We start from the raw sequence: 12,621 nt of genomic DNA, 5'->3' as shown, positions 1-12,621 counted from the left end.
GGTCCGGGCTGGGGATTCGAACCCGCCACCTCAGGTGTACGTGGCTGGCGCCTTAGCCGGTTGAGCTATAGGCGCCGAGCCAGTTATTAGGTCTTTTTGAACCTTACTGCTGGGCTTTGTCACACTTCATAAATAAGATTTCATGTTGATTTCTGATACACGTTTTCCTTAGGATTTTCTTCTGAGTGACCATTTGTGTTTCGAGTATGGCTTTGCAGGATTCTGTAATATGTATGTAGAGAAACATTTCTCCTGGCAATTTGGGGCAGGACGAGGTCTAGCTGCTGGAGATTGGCCACCCATCTCATCTTTCTGCCATGGTTGATTTCAGATGAGAGTTGTGGCTGCCCGGCCAAGATGAGGATCTACCAGGTTCAAAAATCATAGCTTTAGGAAAGCTCTTATTGGCTCATAAATACTCCACGTGTTGGGGGTAGACTTAAGAAATGGATGACCAGGGCAGTGCCTGTGAGTAGGGCACCCGCCCCATATACCCAGGGTGGTGGGTTCAAACCCAGCCATGGCTAAATTGCAACAAAAATACAGCTGGGCATTGTGGCAGGCGCCTGTAGTCCCAGCTACTTGGGGAGGCTGAAGCAAGAGAATCTCCTAAGCCCAAGAGCTGGAGGTTGCTGTGAGCTGTGATGCTACAGCCCTCTACTGAGGGCGACAAAGTAAGACAATGTCTCTTTAAAAAAAAGATGATCATTTTTTTGGTGACTCAAATCCATTATCTGTTTTCCAGAGAACTGCTATTTAAAGAATCCCTGGCAAATTGCTTTGGCTTTATTAGCTTTGTACATTCAGACTGTCATAAGTTTGGCTCTTAACTATATCAACGGCGTTAGTAGTGGGGGCACTGTGTTAAATGCAAACATTATATTATCCCATTTAATCCCAGCACAGTGCCATGAAGTGTTACATATTAACATCTCCGTTTTACAGATGAGAAAATTGAAGCTGGGAGGTTAAGAGACTTGTCCAAGGTCATGCAACTGGTTAATGGTAGAGTTTCAGTTTGAACTCAGGTATGCCTGGGTTGTAGATGTCACAATGTCTGCCCTGCTAGAGGAGCCTCTTAGAATTAGCTTTCAATTCATTACTTCTTAAGATAGAGGAACGAAAGAAAGAAAAAAACCTCCTTTAGCATAGCTAATGACCCGCTAATGCTGTTTGGTAGAGTAACCCAAGATAGCTTGGCTTTTTAATACATTGTGAAATGCTTTAATTTTTTGTTGTTATTGATGTACTTGTTCAAATTCCTTTTGAGAATGCACATTTATTTTGAAACCAAACCTGTCTTTCTTGCCTACATTTCAGTCAGAACTAAGACATGGTCCGTTTTACTATATGAAGCAGCCACTCACCACAGACCCTGTTGATGTTGTACCGCAGGATGGACGGAATGATTTCTACTGCTGGGTTTGTCACCGGGAAGGCCAAGTCCTTTGCTGTGAGCTCTGTCCCCGGGTTTATCACGCTAAGTGTCTGAGACTGACATCGGAACCAGAGGGGGACTGGTTTTGTCCTGAATGTGAGGTTAGTTCCTGATGACTGATGCATTACCTGCCTCGTTTCCTCTTCTTCCTCTTTCTTCCTTTAATTTTTTTTAATTTTTCAAATAATCTAGATAATAGGGGAAACGGAAATCTCTTGCCTTCCACCTGCTCCATCCTGGTCGCCTTATTTTTTGTTGGACCAGCATCAGCAATGCTTGCAGCCCTGCAGCAATTGGAAAGACAATTGCATTGAATTTTTTTTGCTTCTACCTGGGTCTTTGGATTGTTTCGAGATCTGCAGCCATCTCTGATTCTTCTGTAATGAACATTTTGAAAGTTGACTCCTGAGTCTTTGAGAGTTCACGCATTCTGAAAAGATCTTGGGCTCTTCTTCTTGGATGACATACCCTGCCGTATTGATGAACCATCAACAGTAGCCAAGTGGGAAGACTAGTATTGGTCGTATGTTCTGCGTGGTGGCCGTCTGATGCTTGCTTTTATGCAACAAGTATTTCTTGAGCTCCTGTTCGATGCTGGGGATTCAGGAGTGCACAGAAATAGGCATGAATCATATTCTTTTCAGCAGAAAAGGAAAAATACTGAAATAAGTAAAAGTTATATGTAATGAATTAGAAGAAGAGTACTCTATAGAAAGTGAATTGAGAATGGGAACAGGAAGCCCAGAGGGTTGCAGAGTGTCCCCCCACCCTCCTTAAACATTAGAGGTCTGGGAGGGCGTCATTAAGATTTGAGAAAGATGTGAGGAGGGGAAGAGTGAGCCATGCAGCCATCTTGGGGAGATCCAGGCAGGGGAAACAGCAGGTGCAGAGCTGGAGGCCACAGCTCTCTGGGTTAGTGGAGGCAGCAAGTGCTTCATTTGTAACAAACCCTGCACATTAAACTAGTTATTAAACCCGTTACTAGGGTTTCCACTGTTCTGGAGGGGCTTTTATTCTTGGTGACTCCCAACCATAATTTTTTTTTTTTAAATGCTAAAAATCAGAACGTCATTTCCAAAATCCTTCAACATGGAATGTCTCTTGGGCTCGGAGGTATTGGAGGTAGGTCTCAAGTCAGGATTTCTATGTATGAGATGGAACGGTCACCCAGGTGTCTCTGGTGGGAAACACGCAAGCTATAGGACAGTGTCTGTGGTATGCTTTTGTGTAAGGAAAGAAGAAAGACGAGAATGATATGAAAAAAAATTTGAATGCAGATGAATGTGATGATGACATTGTAGTGATGTTCTGCCTCTAAAATGGTAAGAGAGGGCTGCTGTTCTCTGTGGGTTATCCGGGTTGGAGAGATGTGTGGGATACGCCTTGCTCAGCTGTGCCCTCCTCTGCTCTGAGCCTAACCTCATTCTACTACACTTAGTGGGAGAACTAGCGCCTTTATCAAAGAGAAATTTTTTTATTTGGGTCTTAGCTCTTTCCAGTTGGTTAAGGATACTGCAAAAAGAGGTAGTGGTTCAGATGGGATGCTTTTGCTGCGTGTAATAGTCCCTGATGAATGGCGGTTGAAACAACAGGGATTTATTATCACGTGTAGGAAGAAGCCAGAGGCAGGGCCAGGCCAGAGTTTGTTCAGAACCAGGCTCTTGCCATCTCATTGTTGAGATGCGTGTTCCCCATAACCTTAAGATGGCTGGTGAGGGGGTTCAGGCACCATGTGGGGACAGACTAAAATTCCCCTTTCTTTGCATCTCTTGTTAACAAGCGGAAGGATTTCACCCAATCATCCCCTAGCTCAGGCGTCCTCAAACGACGGCCCGAGAGCTACACGCAGCCCACCAAGGACATTTATCTGGCCCACCGGGTGTTGCTGCCTGTCCTGCTTAGCAGCTGACTTGTCTCGGGGCCTGCAGTCCGGCCCTCAGTGGTCTGAAGGACAGTGAACTGGCCCCCTGTTTAAGAAGTTTGAGGACCCCTGGCCTAGCTGATTTGCCCTTGTACTTGTTGGTCAACACTGGATTCCTAGTCATCAAGCCAAAAAAAAAAAAGCTTGAAATATGCTCAGGTGGCGCTTTTTGTGTTGTAGGACCCAGGCATTGCTAGCCAGGAAAGAGGGCTGGGGGTGTGGGAAGTGCCCAGGTGCTCACCGTGGGTAGTTGCCTAGAAATGAGTCAGAGTCAGACCAGCAAGTGTTGTGTGTCTGTGATGCAGGGCCTGAATTTCTTCCAGGGCTGCAATGCTAAGGCAGCCAACCGGATGGGTCAGCCCCCGGCAGCTAAGCAAATAGATAAGTGTCCACATCGCTCACTGCGTCCAGCTTCTGAGTGTCTCTCGTGTTGGCCTTTTTCTCGACAACCAACGAGACGCATCTCAGGAGTTCCTTTTGGAGCCCCCAGAAATGTGAAGAATGGAAACTGGATCCAGATTATTTGTCGAAAACTTTTCTCAGCTCTTCCTACGCAGATGGTTCAAGAGTGTTTCCTGACATCATCAGAATTTGCTATTTTTGTTGTTGCTGCTACATAAGGATTCTGAAGTCTTAAGCTATAGTAGTACCAGATTTATACAGCTGAATTAGGTTTCCAGCATTTTTCTGGGCCTCCTCTTCGGTAGGAATTTCCCTTATAGCCCATGGAAATAGATGGCTGGACTCTGCCTCTTGTAAGGTTTGCCAGAATGTCCTGAGTTGGGTTCACATTAGTGGAGATGGAGAAGGAAGTCTTGTTCATTATTAGTCCGATCCATCCCTTTTATTCTTTCTGCAGGGGAGTCAATCCTTCTCATCAGGGATGTCATTGAGTTAGTGCCTTGCCAGCTTCCTGAAAGATAGCCCAGAACCTTAAGAAGATCTGGAGAAGTGGTTGCTAAGTATTTGTCCCGTGAAGAGATCACCCGGAAGCCATACATGGCCTTTCCTTTCATTTCCCACTGTTGAAACCCAAAGATTACAATAAGGACGATTTTCAGGTTCCTGTCTCCCCACACCTTTCTGAGGTCACATCGTCTTCATGAGCTATAAAACATTTCCTCGTAAGGCAATAAGTGAATTGTCATGCTTTTTAATTTTTACCCACTGATCTAGTACGTTTTGGTCTAGTATAGCGGTTCTTAACCTGTGGGTCGCGACCCATAGGGACTATATTAAAGGACTGCGGCATTAGGAAGGTTGAGAACCATTGGTCTAGTAAATGGGCGTCTTTGCCAACTGAAACAACTGGTCTCCGTTAGATGGGAAGTGCGTTCTTTACGTGTGAGTTTATCCAACAAATAGAAGGGAAATAAGCACATGGATAGTAATTTCTTTTTACTAACCGTGCATTTGTATATGATTTTAACTTGTAGAAAATTACAGTAGCAGAATGCATCGAGACGCAGAGTAAAGCCATGACAATGCTCAACATTGAACAGCTATCTTACCTGCTCAAGTTTGCCATTCAGAAAATGAAACAGCCAGGGGTAAGAAGAAAATTCGTCTTGGTCTAAGCGTCCATGAAAGTAGTGCCTTTTGTTCTCTTAACATCTTAGCTTTCCGAATACCTTACATGCTCCCTGGGCCTTCATGTGTGCCCAGATTCAGGGGTCTGTGGATTAAGCGTAAGGTACGATGGCATTCAGTAAACTCTGTAGTGAGCATTCTGTGTCCCAAAGGAGTTTAATTGGGAAATGACATATAGTAGAAAGTTGGTGAGGATTTAAAATTCTGATTGGTTGTGAAATGAAACCTCATACCCCATTGGACAAGGGGGAAGCTCTCTGCCCATTCTCGCGGGATTTAGTAAAATTCCATTTCAATGACACAGCTGCGTACAGCATAGTTTATTTATAGCTAAGGTCAGCTGATGGAACCTACCAAGTAAAACTCGACCAGTAACACGTCTGTGAGAATTTGGTTAGTTCCTTCAGTTTTGAAATGGGATTTGATGTACCTGCTTTGCCCCTTAAAGGGCAGAGTCTCGCCAGGTCTGAGCCTCACTGTGATGCTCCGTGTGGCTCTCATATTTACCTATTTATTATAATGGTTTTCAGGACAATGGCGGAAAAATAATTTGTTTTTTAAAAAATGACTATGACAATATAGTCCACGTAATAATGTCAGATAAATCTAAACTTGAGAATGGGGTTTCTCCTTTCTGATTTGCACAAATGCTCTGTAGAGCTCAGCTGTGACCCTTTGTGAAACTCTGAGTCAGAGTTTGCTTTCGAAATCAAACACATGTATGGAAATGTAGGCTATCTGGGCTTTTAGTAATCACTGTGGTTTTATTTCTTTAAAAAGATCACTTTCTTTTTGAGATTTATATCCTGGAGCATACCAATTGGATGTTGTTAAATTGGGAACCCGTTTGGCTCTTGGATACAATCTCAAATCAATGGAAGCAAAAGTGTACATAGTATCCTCAGTTTAGTTAAAAAAATTTTTTTGGGGGGAGGGCTGCTATGCCATGATTTTTATGCTAAGTATGATAAGGAATTATTTCCTTGTCATAGGCTAAATGAGATCTGCTGAATACTGTTTATAAAAATAATGGGTCATGTAGACTGCTACCAGTATAGAATTATGTATAAACCAACAAGAAAGATTGGAGAAGGCATTAATTCCTTACATAAGTTGTTTGATATAAAGTCAGTCAAGGCAGAAAGTTGCTGACTTTGTCAAAGCATCTTTTCAGCTCGCAGTGGGTTATAATTGTCAATCTTCATGTAAGAGGATAGGATCTATTACTTGGGCACATCGAAAATAATACAAATACCAAAACCAAAACACAAACTGGGCCAGTGATGATCAAAAACGAGGCAAAATTAGAAGATGGAGCAATTTGGAGCTTCCCAAGGTCATGCTTTGTGGAAACCTTTAGAATTGTATTGTCTGGGCTGGGTATGGTAGCTCACACCTGTAATCCTAGTACTCTGGCAGGTTGATGTGGGAGGATCCCTTGAGCTCAGGAGTTGGAGACCAGCCTGAGCAAGAAGGAGACCCAGTCTCTACTAAAAATAGAAAAATTAGCCAGGCGTGGTGGTAAGTTCCTGTAGTCCTAGCTACTTGGGAGGCTGAGGCAGAAGGATCTCTGAAACCCAGGAGTTGGAGGTTGCAGTGAGTATGACACCATTGTAGTCTAGCCTGGGTGATAAGAGCTAGACTGTGTCTCAAAATCACGCTGTATGGTCTAAAACGTCTCCATTTTTTAAGTCGTTTGTTGGTTTTAATGCTTCGTCTTCCACAGCAATGATGGGTTTGTTCCTGTGTATATTTTCTTTTATAGACAGACGCATTCCAGAAGCCTGTTCCGTTGGAACAGCATCCTGACTACGCTGAGTACATTTTCCATCCCATGGACCTTTGTACATTAGAAAAGGTTGGCCTCTGTCAAAGAACCTCATGGTTGCAGCCTACAGTTGTCAAGATGACGAAAGATCCCCCACTTCCCGTGCACTGTCTTAGATTATTTCCCTGCATTTTCCTTGTTCCATTTTTATTTGGGTAGAAGAACTCTTGATGCCCCAGCTTCTTTCCTCAGTAACATTCTTCTAAGATGGTAGTGGAGGGTTGAAATCCACAGATAACGCTTCAGCAAGCGATGTCTCGCTTTTTACTTGAAAAAGTCGTAACATCTGAGAGTTAGTGATTTGATTGATGGAAACCTTACCTCCCCTTTCTTTTCTTTTGGAGGTGCTAATGAGAGCAGCAGGAAGGAAGAAGAGAAAATTAAGTGTTTGGGGAAACCTCCAGATGAGCAATAAAGATGGAGGCTTCTTAGAACTTGGCCTATTATACTGATAAGGGTATTTCTTGAATGCCTGAAGGTTATTTTAAGCTTACATTAAACTTCCTCGGTAAAAATTACACTTGTGACACTTTATTTAGATGGAGCACATCATCTTGGTGCTGATTTTGCAACTGTTCACAGGAAAACATGGGTAATGAAATGCATCCATAAAGAGGAAACACTATTTCATATTTCTGTTCTGATAGCTTAGAAACGATAAATTGACTCTGTTTCGGAAAATAGCACACAGCCTCAAGGTGTGTTGGAAAAAAGAAGGGATTCTGAATAGACAGGGTTGGAATTCTAGCTTTGTAAGTTAATAGCTTGGGAATTTAGCATATGTTCCTTAACATTACTGTACCTCAGTTTTCCCTTCTGTAAAATGGGGCTGATGATAAGTACTGCCTGCCCTGAGTCATCATGAGCTTTACATGAGGCGGTGTGGCTGATAAAAAATAATATATGAGTGTGGCACCTATGGCTCAGTGACTTGGGCGCTGGCCCCATATACTGAGGGTGGTGGGTTCAAACCTGGCCTTGGCCAAACTGCAACAAAAAAGCCAGGTGTTGTGGCAGGCACTGTAATCCCAGCTATTCAGGAGGCTGAGGCAAGAGAATCACCTAAGCCCAGGAGTTGGGAGGTTGCTATGAGCTATGATGCCATGGCACTCTAACGAGAGCGATAATGTGAGACTCTGTCTCTTAAAAAAAAAATTAATAATATATAAAATATTCTGCTTATTGGAAGAACCTATTTGATAAATGGCAGCTTCTATAAGATGACAATATTCACGTTACCCTGATAAATTCAGTGAGTACCTTTTTGTTTAGGGTTATAGATCTCAAAAATAATAGTATCTTGGGAAATGAGTAAAAGAGCGCTAATACATCTGGCAAACGACTGCTGAGAAAATTATGTGGAGATGCAAGTATTACTTACTGTGGCTTATTTACACTCACTGGTGATTATGCTCCATGGCTTTTCTTCCCAGAACGCTAAAAAGAGAATGTATGGCTGCACAGAAGCCTTCCTGGCTGACGCAAAGTGGATTTTGCACAACTGCATCATTTATAATGGGGGTGAGTGGCTCAGGTGATCCCTAAGTAGCGAAGTATGCTCTGTGTGTGTCGCACGTTCTTAACACCCTCCATCAAAATGCATACCCGACGGCTAACAACCCAGAGTACTTGTGTGCAGATTACCGACATGCATAAAAAGGGGCCGTGGCTACGCGAAGTTCAGGGGAAGAGCTGAGGTCCAAAGTGGCTGGAGGCTCTCGGTTGCTGCTACCGTTTACTGTTGTTTCTAGAAACCTATTTTTTATGGACATGTAATTGCTTAAAATACAATGCACAGGTTTTCTGTGTGCCTTCAGTGAATTTGACAGACATATTAACTACAAACCCACATAAGATCTAGAACATTTCCGTTAGCCTATTTCTTTATTCTTTTTGAGACAGAGTCCTACTCTCTTGGCCTGGGTAGAGTGCTGTGGCGTCATAGCTCACAGCAGCCTGAATCTCCTGGGCTTATGCCATCCTCTTGGCTCAGCCTCCCAAGTAGCTGGGACTTACAGGCACTCTCCACGATGCCCGGCTACTTATTCTCTTTGTAGTAGAGACATGTCTTGGTTTTGCTCAGGCTGGTCTTCCAACTCCTGAGCTCCAGTAATCCACCTGCCTTGGCTTCCCAGAGTGCTAGGATTATCCGTGTGGGTCACTGCGCTCTGCCTTGATTATCCTATTTCATCCCCACCTTGCCTTTCCCTGTAAACCCCAGAAGTGCTATTGGTTTTCTGTCGTTGTAGGTGAGTTTTGCATATTCTAGAATTTCCTCCTATCAGTGGAGTCATATCAGTTGAGATCTCAACTGATATGACTCATTAGTTGAGATCATTGCCCTTCTGGGTCTGGCTTTTTGGGATTCATTTATGTCGGGTGTAATCAGTGGTTTGTCCTTTTTTGTTGCTGAGCGTGGTATCCATCAGCCTACCACTGTGACCTTATTGATACTGATGGATCCCCCCCCCCGCTTTTGGCTATTATAAATAAAACTTCTGTGAACCTGCTCTGTGTGGACATAACATTTTCATTTCTCTTGGGTGAGTACCTAGGAGTGGTATTGCTGGACCGTGGAGTAGATTTATAGTTAAGTTTATAATAAATATCATCCAACTGTTTCTGCGAAGTGATCATAACATTTTGTACTCAGCCAGCGGAGTATATAAGTCCTGGTTGCCCATGTGCTTGTCGACACTTGATATCGTCTGCCTTGTTCCCTTTAGTCTTTCTTGAAGGTGTAAAATGTTATGTCATGGTGGCTTTAATTTGTCTTTCCCTAATGACCAGTGGCATTGAGTATCTTCTCCTGTGTAGTGATATGTATGTATTTTTTGGTAAAGGACCTCTTCACATCTTTCGCTTATTTCAGAAACTGGACAGTATGGAGTTCTTATTCTGGACAAAGTTTTCTTAGTTGTGTTGTCGTGGATTTAGAGCATTGAGTCCTCCGGCCGCAGTGGAGTTTTCCATTCTAATCTTCCCTCTTGGAGATGGCTCATTGCACCCCACAACAATTTCTCTAAATTTTGGCCATGTCCATCCTCCAGTGTCCCGCCCCACCCTGTCGGCTCTTGTCCCCAGGTCCCCTTGCCCTCAGTTGCCCTGCTACAGCAGTCCTACCCCTGTCCTTCAATGTTGGGCTCTCCATCCTCTGAGAAGCTTTCCCTGATTTCCCATACTGTACCAGGTGACCCTGTGCAGGACTCTCACCGTGTCTGTAGTTCCCTGTGTAACATTTTGCTTTCTGAATGGTGCTATTTTTGTTTGTTCCAGTTGTTTATTAGGATGTAAGCTCTTCTGGGGTCTGTCTTCTTCCCTGTATTCCCCGCAGGCCCAGTGTAGACTGTTAGCTAGTGTTTAAGATACACAAATGGGCAGGTGTCTGCTTTAAGCACACAGGTTGCATTATTAACTTACAACGGCCGAGGGTGCAGGGAGGGGAAAGGAGAGGCACTAGGCCCTGAGAAATTGTGTAAAGATTATAAACTCCAATATATAGAAAGCGCTGGCCCATCAAATCATACAGACAAGTGAAAGAGGTCAGCTGGAAGAAAAACATGTATACGAGCCAGATGGCTGCCAGCCATGTGATGTGCGGGCGATTATGGGGAACAGGACACTCCTGTCTGGTCCAGGGAGGTCACTGTGGGCAGCCCCAGTGCTCTGTTGGTTAGGAGTTATCAGATCTTCTGTGTTTTCAAGGCACGTTGTGAAATCTTGTCAACAAATTTATAATTTTTGTAAATATTATAAGGTTCAAAGAAAACACGACTTTTTGACCGTCTTTTGTTCTCTGGTTTAGTGCAATGGTGGAGGATTTCTACACTGGGGCTTACTTATCTTTTTAGTGAAGCATTTCATGTAAGCACAACTCCTCTGAGCCTCAGCTTCCTCACTCATTAAATGGGCACATGATACAGCTTCATGAGAAATTAATAAGAAAACGAGCGCCGGGCACAGCAGAGCTACTTCTTGCCCTCACTCCCTTCTTGGCTTGGATTCTGCACCAATAGGAAGAGTCAGGTTCCGTTCTACTAACTCCCTTTAGGATGTCAAAGCATTCTGAAAATACCAATCTACAATCTCTAGGGAAACCCACATAAGTTGTTCAGTTTCAGAGAAGACAACATGAAAGACACCAAAAGATTGGTCCACTTTGATGGGACAGATCACATAATTAGAACCAGCATTAGACGCCAGAAACCCCCTCCCCCCATTTAAAAACTGAATCCCAGTGGAAAGCAAGTTAAAATGTTGTTGGAGGTGTAATCCCTAGTCTGGGTCTTGTAGTGTTTCCATTAGAATTAATCCTATTTTCTTATTCCCTTAGGAAATCACAAATTGACGCAAATAGCGAAGGTAGTCATCAAAATCTGTGAACATGAGGTATGTGTTTCCCACTGTCCCGTTTCAGATGCACCCAGAGTGAGGGGCTGGGGTAGCCGCTGATGTTTCAAGTTGTAGAATCTCCCAGTGGGTAGCCATGGTGATTCGGCATGTGTTGAAGCACAAACAGAACCATTAGTCTTTCAGGAAAGTAAAAGCAACCAAGAGGTCCCCATAGCTTACTAAATGCTCTAATCTGAGGGAGGCAGAAGCGACTTTTTATGTTTTACCTGTACGTCATGGGCAAGCACTGGGTATTTTGAGTTTTCTTGGTTGCCTAGATAGAATTCATAGTTTCTGACCTTGGCCCCACAGTCTGTGGCATTCGGTCATGTCTCTTTCACTCCTCTTGCAGAAGAGGTTTGGGTTTTGACATTTGGGCGAAAGGCCGTGACAGTTTCTCAGAGCGTAGCCCAGGTGTCCCGGAGAGAGAGTGTCCCTCTTGCAAATACCTATACTTTTGATGGTGTGGATGCAATAAACTCGTTGGGCTTGTGGGCCCTGAGACTGTGGGACAGGCAAGCAGCTAAAGTGACTTTGTCTTTATTAGATCCCTCTCGTAAGAATAAACAACTGAGTTGTAATGACCTTCATCCTGCCTGTGTGTTTGCATTCATTCATTCATTTGTAAAGAAAAATCTGTTTAGGTATCATTTTGATCCATCTAGAGCTGCATATTTGTACAGAGAGTTTTATATACTGCCTTGGCACTTAGTTTATTTATTATTCTTTTTGTATTGAGACGGAGTTCTCAAGCTGTCGCCCTGGGTAGGGTGCTGTGGCATCACAGCTCGTTGCAACCTCAAACTCTTGGGCTTAAGTGACTTCTCTTGCCTCAGCCCCCCCAAGTAGCTGGGACCATAGGCGCCTGCCACAGTGCCCGGCTATTTTTGTTGTTATTGCAGGTGTCATTGTTGTTTTTTAGCTGGGCTGGACTGGGTTTGAACCTTCCCAGCCTCTGTGTATGTGGCTGGCACCCTACCCACTGAGCTGTGGGTACCACCAGCACTTAGTTTATTGTGAGTATTTTTTATGCTCCTAGGCAATCAAACACACATGAAGAAAAGCATTTTTCCTTGCTGTATAATATTCCTATAAACAATTCATGGACATTTATTTCATTGTCATTTTGGTAGTACCCAGTTTCATCAACACTTCAGAATAAATGACAGGGTGATGACTATCATTGCACTTCTGATGATAACCTTAGTATATTTTTTACAAATGCCATTCTAGGTCGTAGGCTATAAATGCGGCAGAGCCTTTAGGTAGAGACGACTTGATTATCTTATAGCAAAGCTGTAGCAAACTAACAGTAGCCTAGAGTGGATAAGTGTGGTCATTTTTCTGCAGCCTTTCCAATACAGGGGATTCCAGTTTTAAAAATACGTGTATATTTGTTTTACCCCTAATATGATCAGTACAAATGGTCGCATCTCACTATACTTTTAGTTT

The 12,621-nt window shown here is 43.4% G+C and overlaps 1 protein-coding gene across 5 annotated transcripts in view; it reads left to right on the top strand.

Annotated features, from left to right (window-relative positions):
- The window catches only part of ZMYND8 (zinc finger MYND-type containing 8), a 131,962-nt gene that overhangs the window by 48,075 nt on the left and 71,266 nt on the right, over nucleotides 1-12,621 (top strand). For 2 of the 5 annotated variants that reach the window (XM_023511942.1, XM_023511939.1), the window contains exons 4-8: nucleotides 1,396-1,539; nucleotides 4,796-4,909; nucleotides 6,715-6,807; nucleotides 8,211-8,298; nucleotides 11,111-11,166. In XM_023511942.1, coding sequence (XP_023367710.1) covers nucleotides 1,396-1,539; nucleotides 4,796-4,909; nucleotides 6,715-6,807; nucleotides 8,211-8,298; nucleotides 11,111-11,166 — 495 coding nt within the window. Of the gene's footprint in view, nucleotides 1-1,320; nucleotides 1,540-4,795; nucleotides 4,910-6,714; nucleotides 6,808-8,210; nucleotides 8,299-11,110; nucleotides 11,167-12,621 lie in introns of those variants that run through there. The other 3 variants (XM_023511941.1, XM_023511938.1, XM_023511943.1) reach the window with 2 other exon arrangements.

Source organism: Otolemur garnettii, unplaced genomic scaffold (genome assembly GCF_000181295.1).
Source record: "Otolemur garnettii isolate 467f Iridium unplaced genomic scaffold, OtoGar3 scaffold00023, whole genome shotgun sequence".
NCBI classification, from domain to species: domain Eukaryota; kingdom Metazoa; phylum Chordata; class Mammalia; order Primates; family Galagidae; genus Otolemur; species Otolemur garnettii.
The sequence above is the reverse complement of the archived record's forward strand: the minus strand, read 5'-3'. Positions and strand labels throughout refer to the sequence as shown.